This window comes from Alosa sapidissima, chromosome 1, assembly GCF_018492685.1.
Source record: "Alosa sapidissima isolate fAloSap1 chromosome 1, fAloSap1.pri, whole genome shotgun sequence".
NCBI classification, from domain to species: domain Eukaryota; kingdom Metazoa; phylum Chordata; class Actinopteri; order Clupeiformes; family Clupeidae; genus Alosa; species Alosa sapidissima.
The window spans coordinates 36,758,754-36,779,886 of record NC_055957.1 but is presented as its reverse complement, the minus strand read 5'-3'; the positions used below and the strand labels follow the sequence as shown (position 1 = coordinate 36,779,886).

Genomic DNA, 21,133 nt, shown 5'->3' with positions numbered 1-21,133 from the left:
TCTAGGCAAGAATAGAGGTCCCTTATTTTTTTTATCTTTATCAGTAAAGTCTGAACAAATACAGGGCTACAAGTATGTGATAGAAACCAGGGATACTTACATAAATATTTTCCTGTAACTCTGTTCTCTATTTTATTTATGTACTTTATTTATTAAATGAATCAAATGCAATGTACTGTATTTAATGATTATGAGATGCATATAAATTGTCCACAAGAATGTTGCGCAAAAGGTGTCCTCTTGTCTTGCTCATATGACATTCCTGGAATGTATATTGTGTGCGCCTGCGTGTGCGCGTGCGCAGTTATTCTGGATTTTGTAAGAACCGTCAAAATGTTACCAATGATGAAAAACATCTGACAAGAAGGTTCATGCATGTCAGAACTTGGGACAGTAAGATGCATTAGATTTGTGAATATTGCAGAAAATATAAGTAATCTGACTCCATTAAATTAGTAAATTACCTATAATATCACTAAACAGTTTATAAACCAAATGTTAGATGCAATGGCATCGCACACCAGGAGCTATATGAATGGTTGATGAATAAACGGTAGCTTAAATGTTACAGATGTCCAGTAAACTGCATGTGAGATGAAACCAGAAGGTTTAACTGTAACCAATAAATGAATGAACTGATTGTATACAATCTAAACAGAACCCCCCCCCCCCCACACACACACACACACACACACCATAAAAAAAATCCCTGAAGGCATGAGATAAAAACAAAACCAAACCTGGAATGAATGAGTGAGAAATGGAAAGGAAGGAAAGACTGTGAAGTGAAAGAATAGAGGAGCAGGGGACCCCCACACTCAGGAGAGCAGGACAAGAAGAGAACCTGAACACTATCAGGTGTTGGGCTTTATACCCCAGAGCCCATCCCTATGTATTTGCCTCCTGCCAATCACTTGAGGACATAAGATAACACTACACCCCCGTTGATCAAGGCACAGCAGAGATTACATGGGACTAGTTGGGCTATAAAACTATAGGACATGTTTCAGGGGGGGGCATGTTTCGACAGCCACATCTTAGAACTTCGGTAGGCCTAGCGTTAGCCTAGCCTAGGTAGCCAATGCACTTGCAGTGATAGCAAAAACTAATGTGAACGGACTATCCTACAACCAAAAAAAGTAAAGGAGATTATTTGTACCTGCGTTAGCCAAATAAAGGACGGGACTGCACCCTTCACAAACTGTAAAAATTAAGTTTATTAGTTTTACAGTTGACAGTTCACTATCAGTCCCAACAATTCTGGTTTCCTTGCACTAGCCATTTCCGTAGCCTACTCTGTCTGTTTGTATAGCCTAGAGCGCAATGGTCAATTTCTGTAACAAACAGTGCCACCTATAGGCCTGGGATATGAAGTAACGTGTTGAGTCGTGTTAAGATGGATCCGTTTGGACGCAAATGTTCTTGATATGGTTCCAGGGAAGACGGAGGAAAAAAAGATCGGTTTGGTACTGTGGACTAGCCCTTAATTTCTCAACATCACCATCTACAGGCTGATGGGTGTGTGTGTCTGTGTGTGTGTGTGTGGGGGGTGTACCTGTGTGTGTTGGGGGGGGGGGGGGTACCTGTGTGTGTGTGGGGGGGTGTTATCATACTACAGCCTAAAACAAAACAAGATAAAACAAAAGAAATACTTTTTTCATGGTGTGCCAGTTAAAGGCCTAAGTGACCCTGGTGAAGGGTTGCGTCCGTGTAAAATAGTTTGAACCAAATGAGAAAAGGATGCAGGAGATGCATTATGGCCAGGCCTAGGGCACCTGATCTAATCAGTCCATGGATGCAAACAGTTTAAGATGGGGAGCTGTGGTGTGACTTGCCTTTTGGCCACCTTGGCAAATAATGCCATTGTCCATTCATTCTCAGAGTGGATTTTGCCTGAGTTAAAAGCAGTGTTTCTCAAACTTTTTCAGACCAAGGACCACCTAGTTAAAAAAAACAAAAAACAGTTGATCTACTTCAACAGAATATTACACAATAGGTGAATACTCACTGAACCACCTTGCTTATTGTTTTTGCACCTTGCTTACTGTGTCAGAGGATCATATGATTTACATTGGCATAGCTTACATAGGCAGTGTTTGGATTTACATACAAGTTGGTTCAATATTGCAAACAACTCATCTGCGGTATGTTATATTTTACCATGTCTGCTTGCGGACCACTTGGGATAACTTGCAGACCACCAGTGGTCCCCGGACCACACTTTGAGAAACACTGGTTTAAAGTGATACAAAAGATACATTCATAGGGATTAATTGCAAAGAAATATGTTTTTTGTATTTTACATGACAGACCCTCAGGAGAGGACCCTGTAACATTTAACCATCGATCCTTTTTCCAAAGAACATGACAGACTAAAGAGAGACTGAGGATTCTATGCTGGACATTCTTGTTTCTAAGGACACTTGAATTTCCCCTTGGGGATCAATAAAGTATCTATCTATCTATCTATTTATCCATCTATCTATCTATTAAAGGACATTTCACAATCACTCACAGTTTCATACAATCAGAGTCTCAAGTCATGACAATAGCACATTCGCATCATGGTTGATGTGTACATTAGGATGGGCCGGCAGTTAGGAGTCATACATTCAATATACAGTACTGTATACACAGGGATGGATTACTGCACGGGCCTACCGGGCCCAGGCCCAGGGGCCCAAGAGGGTCAGTGGGCCCTGAAGCCCAAGCCTTTGTATGGAATCATTGCCTCAATATCAAAAAATCAGGATGTAGGCTATGAATCTAATTGAATTTAGTATTGGGCATCCCCAAAATGCACCAGTATACAGGAAACCACATCAAACAAATTAAACATTTTCTTTGTGAATGGACGTTAATATACAGTAAGCCACTAGAACTACGACGAAAAGTCAATAACACATAATAAATGTTCAGTGTTCAAGGAATTGAGGTGTTGTGTGTAGCCTTTTTAGCAGAAAAGAGTAGAAAACACACAATCAAACGTACAATGAAGACAGTGCTTCAGGGCTGTAATGCCTATGCATAACTATATTTGCTGTTTGATGATCCCACATTTAAAAGTTTACATTTAGAGTGTAGGTGATTGAATAACTCTAAGGTATTGGTAATGCTAAATGATTTTCACTATAGCACTGGCTTGTCTTCTCTCATTAGGACTATTAGTAATCAGAGACCATTTTACAGTAGATTCAGGGGTGCTAATTTTAGAGTAATTTAACGACTCCAGCAGAGTAGAGTTTATGTTTCTCCCTTCATGGGGGGATGACTGCTGTAAAATCAAGCTGGACTTGATTCTGAGGTTCCCAGATGGGAAGAGGAACTGATTCCATGTATGGGCATAATGGTTAAGTCTTAATGTTGTGGTCTGACCTCAGGAAGACATGTGAGCTTGTAAAAGCAACAAGTGCCAGAAGTGGAAGAGAAGGTCAGTATATTTATTAAATCATGGCAATGCTTGATGATGTGATTTAGGCGGTCCATGTAATGTTATTTTCTGTAACAACATTACAGCTGCAAAAAAATACTTTTTGAGAAATGTAAATCATAAGTGATTTTGCTCTATGACAGTTTTGAGCAGGTTGACTCTGGCAGATCCTCAGTGAGATGGAGTGAAAGGAAATGAATCTCTTTGTGTTTCTGCGAAAAGTTTGTTGGATCGTTAAGTTTTATTGTACCCCAGGTTACATGTTTGAATTTGACTTCAGTCTATATTTACACTGAACTTCAGCGCATCAGGACATTTTAATTACAGAAAAGCGCATGACAAAGCCAGTCATGAGCTAATAGGATTACATCATCCCCATTGGGAAGGTGAAGGTCTTAACTGGATAACTGGACACATTAGAAAAGCAGACCTCTCACTGTTGATACTTCAGACACTAAACCCTCCTCCCACCTCCTCGTGTGTGCTCTATACAGTAGCAGGGGGCTGGAGGTCTGGTCTCCAACTTATATCTTACAGCAAGCTCCCCTCCTCAGCCGACAGCATCCATCTGCTCCTGCAGACTATGGGGCGGCTTTGCTTTTTGATGGCAGCCAGTGCTCTGACCTCTGCATGATAGGCCAGGAGGAGACGCCTGTTCCTGTGGAGATACCAGAAGGATATCTGCAGCAACATCAAAAGGACGTTATTAAAGGTAATGCATTGAAGCCTCAACAAGGGAGATTAACCTTTGCTTGTTGCATCTGTATGCATCTGTGTATGTGAGTAAGAAAGTTTCAGTCACACTCATCATTATGGAGCTTATGAGGTATGATTGTCTTTGCTTATGAGGTATGATTGTCTTTGCTTTATTGTGTTTAAATATAGTTTAGGTGGTGCACAAAATTGTCAGCCTGCGGCCAGCACGGCAGATGGCACTAAAATGCTGTCCAACAGAATTTGGCATTTGAACACAGACACCTGGGCACTGCAGGACAGCAATTGTATTATGCCTCTGCATTCAGGTCTGATGTTTACTTTTCTTGAAAGGAACTTCCACTTTGTTTACATGTAGAGAAGTCCAGCCTCTGCCTTTTATGATAACTTCCTGTGTAGTTTAGAAAATAATTAATGGCTAATTCAGCTCTTGTTCCTCCTCTCTGGTGTGTTTCTGGATAGCAATGCAATGAGGTGACAGAAAACAAGCAAAGTGTATCAAGTCAATATGGCACATTACATGATACTTTACATGAGGCCACATTGTACTTGTACCTGTATTTTCTCAATGAAATGTTAGAATAAAAAAAAATTACTTTTCTAGTGGGTAGTTTCTAGAAGATAATCATGAAAAGGCCCTGTTATGATTCCATCTGTTTGAATTGCATGAAGCCATGCACATACTGTTTCAAAAGCGATGGGTTGTTGGAGCTCTGAGAGTGGCAGACATGTCACAGTACCTTCATGTCAACATAAAGAACTGAGATAATACTGGGGCAATTAGGGAAGATGGAAAATGTTAATCCCTGAACTCAGACTTTAGGGGTCATCCAGCAGAGCATGGACACTAATGACCACTCTGAGATAGAACAGTCTCACTGCGCGACATCTCCTTACTTGGAGACAGAGCTAATTCACCCACCCACCCTGCTGTGAAATCCAAGAGATTTACTATAAAAGAAAAGGATTAAAAAGATCATTCCAATCTCATTGTTGGATCGATGGGTACACAGATAAATAGTTCATGGTGGAAATCCTTAGGATTCCTGTCAAACAGTAGTTATAGCTATGATGCAATTCATGAAAATTGGGCACTTCTGGATAAGTTTTTGATTTTTGGCAGGGTGTTAGGTACAGGCCTAAGGTTTTCAAAAATCCATGGATACAAGTTGGGGTGGCCCCCCTAGTGGCAGTTATCCATAAAATCCAAAATGGTCCCCGCCGAAAAGAGAAAAGGTTATATCTCAGCTTCCCTTAGTCTTAAATTGTTGTATAATTTTCTGGACGCTGGACTGTACTCATGTATAGTAAGAACTGCGGTGTTGAGTGAGTCAATGAAACCCGGAAGCTTCTTTTCACTCATGGTCTCAAGTCCCTGGATTCAATCCCCCTGACCCATCATGCCTTATTCCAGCGTGGAAAGCGTGCCCTGCACACTGCAGCTTTTGTCTGGAAGCAGTCCCTCTCCAAAACTCCAGAGATTCCAGACCCCAGCGAGTGGGGTTGGGAATGGAATTACAGAACCAAAGTCTGGGTGCCATATTGGACAGATCTGGAAGATGTCAGCAAGTGATGCTCACTCCTCCTCAACTGTGGCTGTGTGGTTGCCTGTATGGCCAACTGTAAGTGCCACCGAGCTGGACTTTGCTGTACCACATTGTGCATTGTGCACTAATAATAATGAAGAGTGAAACCAAAAAATATTTTAATAAGTACATGATGTTTAAGCAAAGTCCTTTTAGGCAAGTCCCTCCACTCGGTGGCCATATTGCAACGCTTTTTGGGCACTCATCAGTCATCCATTTCGAAAGAAATGTGCGTGCGCAAGGCTTCACGACACCAATCTTGCTCCAGCGGTGAGATCACAACACATGATTGGCACGATGTCTTCACAACACACTACATTATTGGCTCAATGTATTCACAACACAGCACATGATTGGCTCAATGGATTCACATGTCAACATTTTGCCGCGGAAGGGGTTTGATTTGCGTAGACAACTGCCATATTGCCGTTACAAACTAAGCTCATGCATTTCTATTGAGGATTTTTTGAGTACTGTGTCTCCTCATTAGAAAGTCTCTGGTTTAAGTATGATTTTTATTTTGTGTTATTTGACTAAAATGTAATATTGATCCTTAACATGATGAAAAGCCTAATGTACTGTAACTTTTCACTGTGGCATAGTTCTGAATTTGTGTTTATTTAAGGCCTCAACAATGGTCCTTTTGGTCACAACATGTGATTTTTTACACTATAGTGATAGTGACCTGTCCAATCAACAAAGAAAAAGCATACCTTGGAGGTAAAATATGGGTCTAGGGACCTGAGTAATATTTCAATGTGACTTTTTCAGAGATATTGACAGTTTATGAGCTAAACATGACTATAATACTAGACTTAACATGGAAATTGACTTAAAATAAGAAGAATATATCAAAATTGGATTCTTTGTATCAAACAAAGTAGAGAAAATACATTATACAACAATTTAAGACTAAAGGAAGCTGAGATATAACCTTTTTTCTTTTCGACGGGGGCCATTTTGGATTTTATGGATAACTGCCACTAGGGGGGCCACCCCAACTTGTATCCATGGATTTTTGAAAACCTAAGGCCTATACCTACCTGCCAAAAATCAAAAACTTATCCAGAAGTGCCCAATCTTTATGATTTTTCACATATTCCTTCCCAGCTATTAATAGTATATTCCAGAGAAGGAATATGGCTACATTTCTTAACATGTTGAAATCCAGTTTTCTGTATTTCCGTGTAAGCCATCATAAAATATTCAATTCGGGGTTTCACCATTTCCTGAGAGAAATTAAGGAAGCACCATATCTAAGTAAAAGTATGTAAAGAGAGGGCAAATTGAGGGCAAAAGAGAGGGCAAATTGAGGGCAAAAGAGAGGGCAAATTGCCCTCTCTTTACATACTTTTACTTAGATATGGTCCCTCTTTCCCTCTTTCTCTGAGGGTTCTCATTGCAAACAATGCATTTTAGCTTTGATAACCGATAGAGGGGGCTGAAGTGCAGGAAATTAGATGTTACAGTAAATTCGATGTGGCCATATACAGTATTTTGGAGCCTTTAGTGCACAGACAAGATGTTTACTACTTGTGTTATACTATTTGTTTACTATTTGTGTTCAGCAGAAACACAAAAGGAAAATTGACTACAATTCTGTTAGATTAGTCAAAGCCTTATGTCGTAAGGAAACAGCAAAATAATCTGTTGTATTTTAAGAAACTTGGAATATCTTAAATCTTAATATTTGAACATAATAGTTTCCTATTCTTATTACAGAATAATACAAAATGAATCAAGAAATGTTACATTTATAGAACTTTCCACAACATCATCAATCACAGGCAATGAGTATTGGCAAAGATGCTACTACAGTATGCTATGAATGTGCTGGTCCCCAGTTGGCTTGTATCGCTGAAGATCACATAACTGATTCGTCACCAGACGTGCGAGAGCTGATCCATATGAGAGTGACATATCTGATCTGCTGCGGAGAGAGAATTAAATATCAAAGAAACCATGGAAGCATCTGATGCAGCATCAGTGTTCCAGTGGGCAAGCTGGCAGCTCTTGGCATCTGAAGGTCAGAGGTTTCATAGCACCAGAGTTTGTCCACCTGTCTGTCCACTGAGAGAATGTATGGTTGCGTCATGGAATGGAATGTTGTTCATGACAAAAACAAGTAAAATTTTAAAGCGTTTTGTCCTCAAACAATACAAAAGCCTTCACTTTGTGTTCAGAACAATTTGAAAACAAAACTTTAAACTGTGCTATAACAATTATGCCATGCTGCAAAAAGTTTGTTAAAATACCTTGGTATTTTAGATGGGCTTTTGTCAGTTAAGTCTGTGGTCTGGATCAACTTGTGTGTGTGTGTGTGTGTGTAGTGTAGTATAGTGTAATATGTATGTTTAGTTTATGACTGTGTGTATGTGTGTGTGTGTAGTGTAGTATAGTATAGATAAGAGTCGTGGTCTACTGGTTAGGGCTTTGGGCTTGTATCTGAAGGGTTGCCGGTTCGATCCCCGACCAGTAGGAACGGCTGAAGTGCCCTTGAGCAAGGCACCTAACCCTTCACTGCTCCCCGATCGCCGCTGTAGCAAGGCAGCTCACTGCTCCGGGATTAGTGTGTGCTAAATGGGATAAATGCAAAGACCAAATTCCTTGTATACGCAAGTTCTTGTACATGTGAGCACTTGTGTCTGTGCAAGTACTTAAATGGAAATGTCAATGGGCAGAGTAAGGCCTCTCTGAGATGTGGATCAGCTCCATCAGGACAAAGGGGGAGGGAAAAACACCATAGCATGCTGAAATCCAACCATGGAAAACACCCACCTAATTGTTTTTATCAGGACCGTTGGAAACCAGTGCTTGTTTAGTGGCAGAACCAAACAGTGAATACCATTCCATGTAGAGAGAGCACAGGCCCAGACAAATGGCTAATGTTGGCTGCTGCAGTCCCCTACTGAGGGTGAGGAATGAGGAGCACTGATTAGTTGATATACTTTAGCTTCTCCTCCCAGGCTAGCAATGCTCTGACTTGAGCTAGATGCATATCGCACCACTATCAAAATATCACAAAACAAGTGTATTGTTGACTGGTCTGTCCAGCACATGTTTGGCATGTTATGTCACTTGTCTGCACCAGTAGGCCAGTGAATGATGAATCATTCAAAGCCCCCCACCCCCTTCACTGGGGAACATTTTGTAGAATGTGGCTGTGAGTGTGGCTCACAACGGCAATGCCTATATGTATCAAGAAAGTAATGCTAAGATTCAAGTCCGTTGTCAAGATCTTTGCTTATCATCATGCTAACTTCCTTAGTCACAATTTTGTCTCATGACCTAAATCTGTTTGAACATCTTAAATTCGTTTTGGAATTTGCTTCTTGACCAGTATGCCGAGGGCTAAAGATTGTTTAGTGACGGCTGGTTTCTATATATGGCTGTCACCGACGGCTTGAGTTTGTTTATTTAATGGGGTTGCTGTCTTCTGTGTGCACCCTGTTCAGAGTTGCTGCGCTGCATAGTGTCTTGTGTGGCTGATATAGGTGTGTAGCCCAGCAGAGTCATCTCTGTGGATCTCAAGCTCAGGTTTTGCTTTGGTTTCCTAGTAACTGGTGCAGTGCTCCTCTCCATTCTGAATTCTAAAAATGACTTGCACAAACAAGCTGCAAGCTTCTTTGACATGATGAACATGGCCAAGAACAAATATAGCATTAAGATGACAAACCTCACTCTCAAAATGGTGGGATCATGTTTTCAGTGGTGCCCAATGGTGCTTTTTGCATTTTTTCATAAGGATTACAATTAAGAATATTACTTATGTAATGGTAATTGGTGTAGTTTGTGAAGTATACATGAAATATACAATAACCTATACTGTAGGTGAATGAACGATTTAACAAATGAATTAAATAAATTAATACATAAAACAGGAAAGACTGCTACTCCTGATGTGTGTGGTGTTGTGTCATGATTTTTGTCTGTGTAGGATTGGCAATATTCAGAGCCCAAATCAGCCCATTCCGTGTAGATGGAGCCAGTGCTTGAGGACAGAGAAAGCCCTGACCCCGATGCGTGGTCAGGCTCCAACACCCCCGCCGAGCTTGATGACTCCCAGGATGAAGACTATTATGATGAGACAGACAGTGAAGTGGACCCTAAGGGGCTCAACGACCTTGACCAAGACCAGCAGCATGACCTTGACCAAGACCAGCTAAATGACCTGGATCAAGACCAGCAGCATGACCTGGATCAAGACCAGCTGAATGACCTTGACCAAGACCAGCTGAATGACCTGGCTCAAGACCAACTGGGTGACCTTGACCAAGACCAGCTGGCTGACCTTAACCAAGACCAGCTGGATGACCTTGAGCAGGATCCGCAGGATGACCTTGACCAAGACCCAAGTGGTTCCGACTCCTCTCCACCTCGCCAGCGCTCCTTCTCTGACTACAGTGCCGATGAGCCCAATCCTGGCAGGGAGCAGTATGAGGGCTCAGACCCTGGATCAGACCTCCATACTCAGGAGAGGAGCTGCGACTCTCCTGTGTACTCCCATGGCTCAGAGGCCGATTCGCACTATGCCACCCCTTCACCTGCCCAGGATGCTTTCTCTGACCGTGACTCTCCGGGTCAGCCTCAGCGTGGCCCCGGGCACTCTGACTCCTCCTCGTCGGGTCAGGTGGTGACCCGGCCTGACCCAGGCCGCCGCGTCACCAGCTCACCTGAGGAAGAGGAAGTGGGAGGCAGCCCAGGGGACGAGGAAGGAGAGGGAGGAGGGCAATCGCAGGCACCTCCTGCTTGTGCTTCCTTTGGCATTCCTGTGCAGGGTGCTGAGGCGGCAGAGGACTGGGGCTCACTGGGAGAGAGAGATCTCCACAGAGCCAGCAGGAACGGGCCGAGAGACGCACGTAAGTCCCCTCCTCTCTCACTGCTGCGCACAGCTCACTGCTCAGCACCGCTATATATAGCCATGCAACTAATATTACATCGCTGTGCAGCTCTATGACTGGCATTATACTTACATGCATATGTTTTTGTACCTCAGAAACATGTTACGATTTCCCACATACTCCCTATCCAGCACTGTAGACTTGTTGATTTGTTATGTTATTATTAGCTGGAACTGTCATGTTCTTTATTCATAGCTATTCATCATGTGCATATAAATACACAGTGTAGCATCAGCTCAGATTGATATCCACTAAACTGACCATGTCCACTCTCTAAATACATGGTCAATGGACAAAAAAGGACACAGACAACAAGAAAATAGGTCATGCTGGCTTGGTTTACTGTGTCTGGCTTGTTATTTGAGTGGGTATGTGTCAACTGTGTTGTTTCCATTAAATGGACACGCTGCATGCATGCACCAAATCCCATGTTGGTTGAGGCTGACTAAAGTGAGCGGCAGCTCATCATGAGGTGGCCTGCTGAGAGAGGGGCTTGACAGACACGGACATGTGTCAGCGCTGGCGGGTCACCCGATCCCCTGGCTAGCCGAAAGCGCAGTGGAAAAGTGAGCCGCGCCTCAGTTTCCCCCTCTGCCTGACGGCATTAGATCTGCAGAGAGACCCTCTCCAGGGGAGATTTTTTTTATTGCTCGCTGCTTGTAATGTTGTGTAACTAAAATAAGACCGCTGAAGCTGCAGGTGCTCTTGAGTAGAATGAAGCGCAGCAAGTGGCGGTCTTTCTCCTTCAAACTTCTAGTCAGCTGAAGTAAACTTGGTAAATACTCTGGAAATACAGATAGCACTGTAAGTGTTTGTATTGTGATGGCTTTGTATATAATATAATATTGATACCTTGTGTTTTATTTTTCATCTGTGCTGCTTGCATTGCATCCTCAATGCTGATGTCATACAAGCAAGGAATTTTAACTGCTTCATTAAGTGCTGTAGACCTTGTTATAAAATAAGACTTATTAACAACTAGTGGTGCTGCTTCAGCAAGTTGACTTCTGAAATGAATTGATAATCTATTCCAGATAAGGTATAATACACTTAATATAACTTCACAGAGTTCTGGTAACCATAATATTCTATGATAACAGGTGATAAATGAACTGTTGTAGTCTTTATTAGGTAATAGGTACAGTGTCTGTGACTGCAGTAATTTGTAGATGTTTTATTTATTGTGGGAATAATTTTATGAGGGTCTGTAAAATTGCACCTAAGAATGTGTTAAATGTTGGCCAGCAATTTCCTAGATTACTAGCATGTGTGGGAGGAATTATATGGCAGGGATTTTAAACCAATTGTACTACCCTATGAATAAGTATTAGTTCATATTTGATATTAGAATGAAAGATGATCCAACGTTTAAGTTCCCTATGCTATTTACATCTAGTCGAGGACCTCTGAATGAATCACTACGCAGTCCTATCTTCATATCTACAAGTACTTTTCCCCCAGAAATACAACCTTCACAATTACAGCATGCTTGTTTATCAGTAAAATAATCCAGTTTGAGTTAATCTTAATATGCCCCTTCAATCTCCCTCTGACCACCTTGTATTTCTTCTTGACACCCCCCTCCCCCTTCAGGGCTGAGACGGAGCCAGAGCCAATCTGAGAAGCAGCAGAAGGAAGCCAAGTCTAAATGTAAACGTATTGCTTCGCTCCTCACCAATGCACCAAACCCCCGGAACAAGGGGGTGTTAATGTTCAAGAAACGTCGCCAAAGGGCTAAGAAGTTTACTCTTGTGAGCTACGGTACAGGAGAGGCGGACTTTGAGAACGAGGGGGACAGCGCTGAGTACGAAGACTACAGATACTACGACAAAGACGGACAAAGTATCCGGATCACCCTCTCAACGCCAAGCGACTCTGAATTTGAGGAAGAGTACTACATTAATGCACTAAGCTCAGACGCTAATTTGAACTACAACTATAGCTGGGGCAGCAGGCAAGTCGACCCACCAGGCACATTCAGTTGGAGAAAAATGGAGAAGCTTCCACAGACGAAAGGAAAGGGAGTGTTAATGTTCGCCCAGCGACGTCAAAGGATGGATGAGATTGCTGCTGAGCACGAGGAGATGAGGAGTAGGGGCATTCCTGTGGAAGGTGTCAGGAACCCTGAACCTGAAACCCCCAAACCTTTCACTCCAGAGGAAAGCTATGCCAGTCCGACCTACATGGATGCCAGTACTTATCAACATCAAGAACAGCTGCAGCAACCACAATACCAGCCACAGCAACAACAGTATCAGCAGCAGGAGCAATACCAAAGTCCAGAATATCCTTACTCTCCCAATGGCATGAACGGTCTGGATGCCCTCCAATTTGGATCTGCAGCAAAAGCCCTGGTCGCGAACAGAACCGCCAAGCCATTTTTGGGTGGCCAAAGTAGGGCGCCAGCCACCTTCTTGCCAGTGCGTGGAGTCCCCAGTCCAACTCCAAAGAAACAGGACAACATTTTTAAGGTGCCCGTTCCTGTCAATTCAGCCCCACAGGTTTGGTCTCCAACCGGAGACATTATCGCTTCTCGTGACGAACGCATTTCTGTTCCGGCCATCAAAACAGGCATCTTGCCAGAGACAAGAAGGAGAGGGGCAAACAAAGCAAATGATGGTGTGAATTCTCAGCTTCAGACTAAAGGCGACCGGAGATCTTTCATTGAGTCTGGTCCTGAAGAGGACTACCTTAGCCTTGGGGCAGAAGCATGTAACTTTATGCAAGTCCCACGGGTTAAGCACAAGGGGGCACCCCCACCCGTAGCCCCTAAGCCCACGATAAATAGAGCTTGTCCACCTTGGTCTGCTGGTAGTACTGCACAGTTGCCTGTCCAAGTCCCTCGCAGCCCCATGCCTGCATCCTCCCCAGTTCCGGCCGGGATGCCCACCATGATGCCTGGCCACGGCTACCCTCCAGCACAACCAAACTGGGCTCCCAAGCAAGAGCTTCAGCCAGCAGGCCACACATGGGGTCTGTCTCCATCTCCAACTCAAGCGTATCCCCAGTATCCCCAGGCGCCCAACAACCACTGGGCACCTGCGAGTCCACAGCCTCAACAGTCCTGGATGCCTCAACCACAGCAAGCCCCAGTGAGTATGCCATCTGTTAGCCCAACACTGGCTGGTTCAAACCAGCCAAAGACCCCTTGGACAAAACCCCAAACTGATATGAATTCAATAGCATCTTGTCCTCCAGCCCCTCGTGGGACCTCCTACTCACATGCACCCAAGGCACCACCTGCTTCTTCAAAGGAACGTGTCTCTGAATTAAGCACTTGCCCATCCGATAAGCCCAAGGGTAAAGGTGCAGAACTGTTTGCTCGGAGGCAGTCCCGCATGGAGAAGTTTGTGGTGGATGCTGACACTGTGCAGGCCAACATTGCCAAGTCCCCTTCCCCAACCCCCTCACTTCCAAGCACCTGGAAATACTCGTCCAATGTTCGCGCGCCACCTCCCACCTCTTACAACCCCATCCTCTCCCCCTCTTATCCCCCTGGAGCAGCAAAACAGGCCACTTCAACTAGCCCCATGGTTAAGCCCAAAGCAAAGAAGGAGAAACCCAAACCAGCCCCTAAACACCTCAATGCCCTGGATGTTATGAAACATAAGCCCTATCAGCTTGACACCTCCCTCTTCATGTATAACTCCGTTCCCGAGGTAAATGAGCCCAGCCCCAAATCTTCCCCAGTCCCTCCTGTTCCAGAGTCAGATCAGGTACCCAGGCATGACTCTCCAACCAAAGCCAACCCCCCGGTAAGTGTCACCTACCCATTCACTCAGCAGTCTGCCCAAGCTGGTCAGGCCCTGGACAAGAAGCTTCCTGCATCACCTGCCACGCATGACCGCCCTGACAGCCAAGCCCAGTCCAACTTCTGTCCCCCATCTACTTTGCCTCACATGGCGTCCAGCAAACCCACAGGCAGTTTCTACGCGCTTCCCACTTCATCACCTTTACCCTCTGATTTAATCTCTAGATGTGCTCTACCACTGGCCCCAAGACCTAAATTCTCAGCTAAAAAACCAGCAGTAGCAGCCAAACAATGGAAACCTGTAGTTATGCTACACTAGGGGATGTTAGAGAATCGTGCACGCACTACTGACAAAATTGGCATATCTGACTTATATATAAATTCCAAGTAACTAATCACTGAATATTTATTTAGCCCTATTTTGATAACCTTGGGAATATTGGAAATTAAAAATGAATGTTGACTTTGGATGTTTTGATCCAAGACTTTTTAACCATCACTTTGTGTGGTTGCAAATGAGTATGTTTGCACCACTGCATGCACTGTGTCTTGCAGGAGCATCACAGTAAACTACACAGGCCACTGGTCCTGGTAAAATATCTCTGTTACTATGAGAGAGAAATACAAAAAACTAAAATAAGAGCAACAGACATGATGACCGATAACTGATGTACGCTGAGGAGAGACCAGCATTTTGGCTGCTGAAGGTGCACAGATGTGCAAACTCAAAAGTGTATGAATAGCTTTGATGTCTGTAATAACAGAGACACTTTGCAAAGAATTCTCAGGAAATGCAAACAAAATTAAAAGTCTTTGTCCCTATATTTGTAATGTGATCTCGTGGATGGTCCTTAAGGGCCAGGTTTATCAGTATGAAGGCAGGCAAAACAAATGTGTTCAGCCGTGCAGTGCAGAGTTCCCCTCTTCTCCTCAACACGTCTAGGGTAGGGTGCTTTAGAGAGTCCAAAAGAATAAAGTGAACCCAAAACAACATGCCAGCATTTTGAACAAACTATAAATAGACTGGTGGCATAATGTTTCAAAACAAGACTAGATGATGGTTGCAAGTATACCAGTGTTCTGAATACCACCCACATTTTTAACTATTTGATTTACTGAAAAATGCATTTTAGAGAGAGCTATGACATCACGTTTGTTGACATTATCAAAACCAAGCTATTCCAGGATAGACTCCCCTAACATTCATTTGAATTAGACTTATTTCCTGCCACATTAATTTCAAAGGAGCGATCATTTTGAATGTAAAATCTCCTGCTTTGCTAGTCTCATTCCAAACAGTTGGGTGGTGTAATATGCAAGCCTTCACTGATCCTGGCACAATTTAATGCACACCACTGTGTGTTCGTAGGTCTTTTTGCTGACGCCTGTACACCCTTTTGAGGACTTCCATTATGCACTGTATGTAACCGTGGAAACTTTCCTCTTTCAATTTGTCACCAAATGTATCCAAGTGGTTTAATGGTTAAAAGGGGCATTCCATGGCTCAGTACAGAAGTATATTACACAGAGTGATATGGAGCTGAATAACACAGTCATGCAACACTACATAATGGAAGTCTTATGCTTTACCATGCTGCTGTTACATTTGTATGTTCCTTTGTCTGTATGAAACTTGAACAAATCTTTCCTGTCCTTTTCTTCTGTCTTCTTTTAAATATTGCACTTCCTGAATTCTTCCTCTGCAATTAAACATCTCCCTGAAACTTTTACATGTCCTTTCTCTCTCCTGTTCTTTCACTTAGCTGCCTGAACATGCACACACCTTGCCTGCATTCTATTTATGTTCAGTCTATTATTGTTGTATACTGTATTTTCTGTCTAGACAAGTAATATGTTGCAATGTAAACACAATTTTAGATCCACTGCTAGTAAGGTGCTGTTGTTAGTACAGCATGCAGCACAGATACTGATATTTAGTTTCTCTTGAAAGTTGTTTAGCAGTTTCTTTAGCAGGAAGTGTCCCAGACAAGAATAGATGCACTTGCCTTTTTGCACCCATTCAAAAAGATATTGACATATGTTTGAAACAAGCTGCAGATGAGTTCACTGGTGTTCTGAAATGCCTGAAAGTTTATCGTTTTTTTATATCCAAAAGTTATGAGAATTTCAATAATCATCCAGCCTATACCATCTTACCATCTACACAATAGCCACAGGAATGAAATGCACTCTATTCACAGGGTTTTTAGGTCACAGGATACCGTAAAGTATCTGTTTCACTGTGGTCTATTTGTACTCCACACTAGAGCTTGCAAGACGCTAATGATAAGGCAGAGCCTATTATAGTGACCATGCAGTCCCTATTAAAAAGCTACCTCTGCTTAGCAACCCAGCAGGATCCACCCTTGCTTGAATGTGGCATGAGTGCCATCACATAGAGGTAAGTGCAGAGATGCCCCCCCACCAGGGGGCTGACAACCACTTGTGTGGCGATGTCATCAAGTGGAGATATGTTTGGGGTATGAGCACATTTACTTAGTAATGTTCTCCAACATTGCATCATATTGACTGAAGCGCTTTTCTGTGTACACAATTGTGATGGATGATTTTTTTTTGCAGAGGGATAGCTCCATGAATTACATACGCTTATTACACGGCTCTTCAGAGTGCTGCAGAAAGTTCCATTCACATGAATGGGCCTTCCCAACGTTCGGACCTATGTTAAATCTACATAAATCACCGGCAAAGCATTTAATCACCGCTGTCAATGGCAACGGGTTTTGTGCTTCTGATTGATGTCTTTCATATCACTACGCAAGGACTGGAACTTCATTCAAACGTGAAAGCAGACGGTTGATCAGCTGTGTTCTAAAGAATGTTTGATTCAAGTTCAGCAGCGTGTGTTGTTGCGAACTATTTGTTTCTCAGCAAATGCCACGATGAACGGTAACAAATAGGCTAGGTTATGTAGGCTAAAGTCATATCGTGGGGAGTTTATTATTTCGTTTTGGCAAGTAGCCGTGTAATAAGCGGGATAATGTATAGAACGCCGGTAATTATCGGAACATAAGTCCCTTCAGGACGAAACAAGACCCCTCCGCTGCGCGGGTCCTGTTCGCCCTGTCGGGACTTATGTTCCGATAATTACCGGCGTTCTATACATTATCCCTTACTTAAGTAAATTAGCACTGCAATAGGACATCATAAATCACTATGTGACAAACACAGTGCAGTTCATTACCCGTCATTCATTTGTCATTTGTCATTTCAATACACAGCACACTGGTAAAAGGTGGAAAGTAAAGTTTGGTTTAGCAATAGTGTTAACTTTAACTAACTTAACTATTGTGAAAACCTTCCCACATTGCAACCATAGCACTTGAAGGCCCTCTAAGCTCTCTGACCACATGGTGGCAGTAGAATTCAAATAGTAATGTTAGCTTAGCCAATTGTCTGCCGCAGTTGTTCCCATGTAAAAAAAATAAATATATATGTTCTGTTGGTACATATTGTACTTATGTTGATTATCTCTCAAAATGAAATTAAGGCCACCCAAAATTTGAAAGAAAAAACCCCCCCAAAAAACCCTCAAAGAATTGCAAACCGTTTTGATGTCGATTTAACATTTGAATACCCAATCAGATATGTTGTGAGGAATGTTCACTGACAGGACATGTTTTTTTTTTATTTAACATTTTCACTACAGTTAAAAACTTGTCTCAGTGGTGCTCTGTGTCCTTCCTGAAGTCTTAACTGGATAAGGTTCTAAGAATAGCATGATCCTGCTCTGTTAGCAGTGGTGCAAAGTTTATGTTGTCTTTGTGCCAGAAGGGAGAATACTCAACCAGCAAATCATTTTCACACTTTTCGTCGGTATGAACCCCTGTCATCTCATAAAAATTCACTGTGATTTTAATTCTCATTTTATTTCAGGTGCTTGGCAGAAGCCGCTCTCTCTCTCTGCCCAGAAGGTCCATGTCATCTGTGTCCCCGCAGTCCCCTGTCTTCCCATACGCCAGCCCTGGTGTTGGGCCAACGCGGACCCCACTGGAGAGGCACTCCTCCGTCAAGCCGCCCTCTCCATGGGAGGCTGCTGCCAAGAGCCCTCTGGGGCTGGTGGACGAGGCCTTCGCCTTCCAGGACGTTCCGCAGGCGTCTGCGGCCATGCACCGCAGGTCACTGCCCGAGCCACCGCTGGAGTGGAAGCAGAGGGTTTCGTACGAGCCGGCGGGGCACAGTCCAGTCTCCCCACTCTCTCCCCAGCCTCGTTTCCAGCCTGTGTCTTCCCCCATCAGAGCAGCGCCTGTGTCCCCATCCAAGCCAGCTTTCTATGGGCCTCCCTTCAGGCCTGCTCAGCCCCTCACCGCCAACACCAGGTATCCAGGGACTGGCTCACTACAAAGGCAAAATAGGCATTCAAACTCTCTGCCGCCTCTGCGAGTAAGCAGGGTAATGTAATCGATGATCTGATGTAGTAAGCATTTGTCTGGTTTGCAGTAGTCCAACTGAAATCCGAGACAGAGCTGTCATCACTACCACTTCACACGTCAACAGCTTCATCAACAAAATGACTTAGAGTCAAAATGAGGCGTCGTAATTAAAATTAGACACAGATGTTGAGTATGAAGTTAATGCATAACTTTTGAAATGACACTGGTTGGGCGGTAATTGTGCATGATGCCTTATACATGTGTTACGCACTGATACAAGCAAGGATTAGGTTCAGGAAACAACTGTTTCAGGTATCAGGTAAGACTAAGGAATGAAAGTCAAAGAGTAATGTTGAGTGTAAAGTGCTGAAATATAATACAAAAAATATATATGGAGGTAGAAGCTGTTACAAAACATATTAAAATGGGAAATTGTACATTTTCGAGGACTATAGAATAAAATAGTTTAAGGGTTGAGAAAAAGCTAAATTATGAAACAAGCAGTGCAGCTAGGAGAAATAAAAGGGATATTCCTGCAAGTTTTTTGAAAGTTGGTGATTATTTGCTATATCTGTGGATTATGCAAACTGTTGGTTTTGAATCAGGACATATGACAGGTAGAGTAAAACGGAAGGATAAAGAATACGATTAGCATAAATCAAATATCAGCTGAAAATACTGGTGTTGAGGGATAAATTGAGTAGAAGATTATCCTCCATGTTAGAAATGCTTCACTCGTCATCACTTTTAACACCATATTTCCATATATTCCCACCCTGTCTGTTTGATGTTTTATATGTATGAGAATCAGAGCAGATATTGTATTTCTCACTTGGCTGATATGTGAATGTGTTTTACATCATTGTGTAGTTGTTGATACGGCAAGCTGTATTCATTTGCATTGTAAGTTAGTTTGGTATTAGGCCTATACTGCATAGTTATCTCTCCCACACCAATACATCACATGGACACCATGTGGACAAAAATCTAGAGCTAACTGCAGCTAGAGAGAAAATATATATATATTATAAACTAGAAGTGTTCTACAGAGTTGATTGCAAAATGATGTGGCCTACTGGGTATGAAAATTTCACATGTGCGCATTGATTATAATCAACACTATTAAACTTTTCCATGAATATGATCATGTGTGGTCTGCTCATAATGTCAAAGGTTTCAAAAAATTAAACTACCATAACATCAGCCATAAACCCAGGTAATGTTTGTGTAGTGGCTATGTGATAATGACTGTGGTTCCTTCACTAGTCTAACCCCGTTCAGAGAGGTGCAACACTGACGGATGAAAGGAAACTCTTGTGTTGGAGCTATCTTAAGCAGTGCACAGGGTCATGTTTCCCTGAATGTGTGCCAAGGCCGACTGACATGTTCTGTCTACTTCTCAGTAGTCGGAGGACACTCCACATACCAGCATGGCATCATCTTCCTGAGGCCTCGCCGGCTGTACTGCTGTGGGTATCTCACTCTTTATCATCCACAAAACAACCCTAAAATCACTCAATGAATCAGATTGACTTTCAGTTATGATGATGAAAGTCCTCAGATTTTCATAAAAACATCACATATCGGGTAGCTGTGAGAGTTTTGCCATGCTGTCTTTAAGACTCTGGGCTCATGAATGTACAGGCTAGAACAGTGTTTTATTGTACCACAAAATGCAGCACCACACAACCTGCCCATGAGCATCTGCACCCCCCTCACTCTGACGACTGCGGAGCGGAGCGGGCTCCTCTGTTGCGTAAGCCTCCAGGCTCTTTGCCACTCATGCATACTCCCCACAGCTCACTGCTGCGAGCCACCACACATGTGCAGCCACAGCGCTCTGTGCTGGTTTAGTACATGACAAAAAATTGGCCAGCGTCCAGTGGATCACAGAGGAAGCTAAACACTGCAGAACGCTGGCGCAATATGATAAAACACCATGGCGCTGCTGCAGCAGCGTGCACATTCCACGATGTCAGAAGAAGTTTGTTTAAACTCAGATGCCACGCCACTCTTGTCACAAAGCATAACCAGCTGAACATCCAGGGACTAGTTACCAAGGCGACTGTTACATAATCCGGGAGGTGATGATGCCATTGGAGGGAAACTGGTGGCAACCAGGGATTACCTGCCTTTTTGTGAGTCACAAAAAGCTTGAAAGAAGCTCTTAATGGACTCTCAGTACAACAGACTAGTGTTAGCACATGCTAGCTGGCTCTGTGAATGGTGGACAGTGCTACTGGCAGGGTGCATATTAATGTAACCCTTTTGTATATATGGACGCTTCAGCACCATAAATAGACTTGCCTCATTCAGATGTTTGTACTGTTGCCACAGCAGTGAGCTCACTTGTCCCTGCT

General features: G+C 43.1%; 1 protein-coding gene across 1 annotated transcript; it reads left to right on the top strand.

Annotated features, from left to right (window-relative positions):
* Positions 1 to 3,920: 3,920 nt before the first annotated feature.
* Positions 3,921 to 19,917, top strand: synpo2b (synaptopodin 2b). Its single transcript, XM_042101017.1, has 4 exons — positions 3,921 to 4,142; positions 9,668 to 10,589; positions 12,225 to 14,386; positions 18,277 to 19,917. The coding sequence occupies exons 2-4, from the start codon at positions 9,710 to 9,712 to the stop codon at positions 18,799 to 18,801; spliced, it is 3,567 nt and encodes a 1,188-aa protein (XP_041956951.1). The 5' UTR covers positions 3,921 to 4,142; positions 9,668 to 9,709; the 3' UTR covers positions 18,802 to 19,917.
* The last annotated feature ends 1,216 nt before the right edge of the window (positions 19,918 to 21,133 follow it).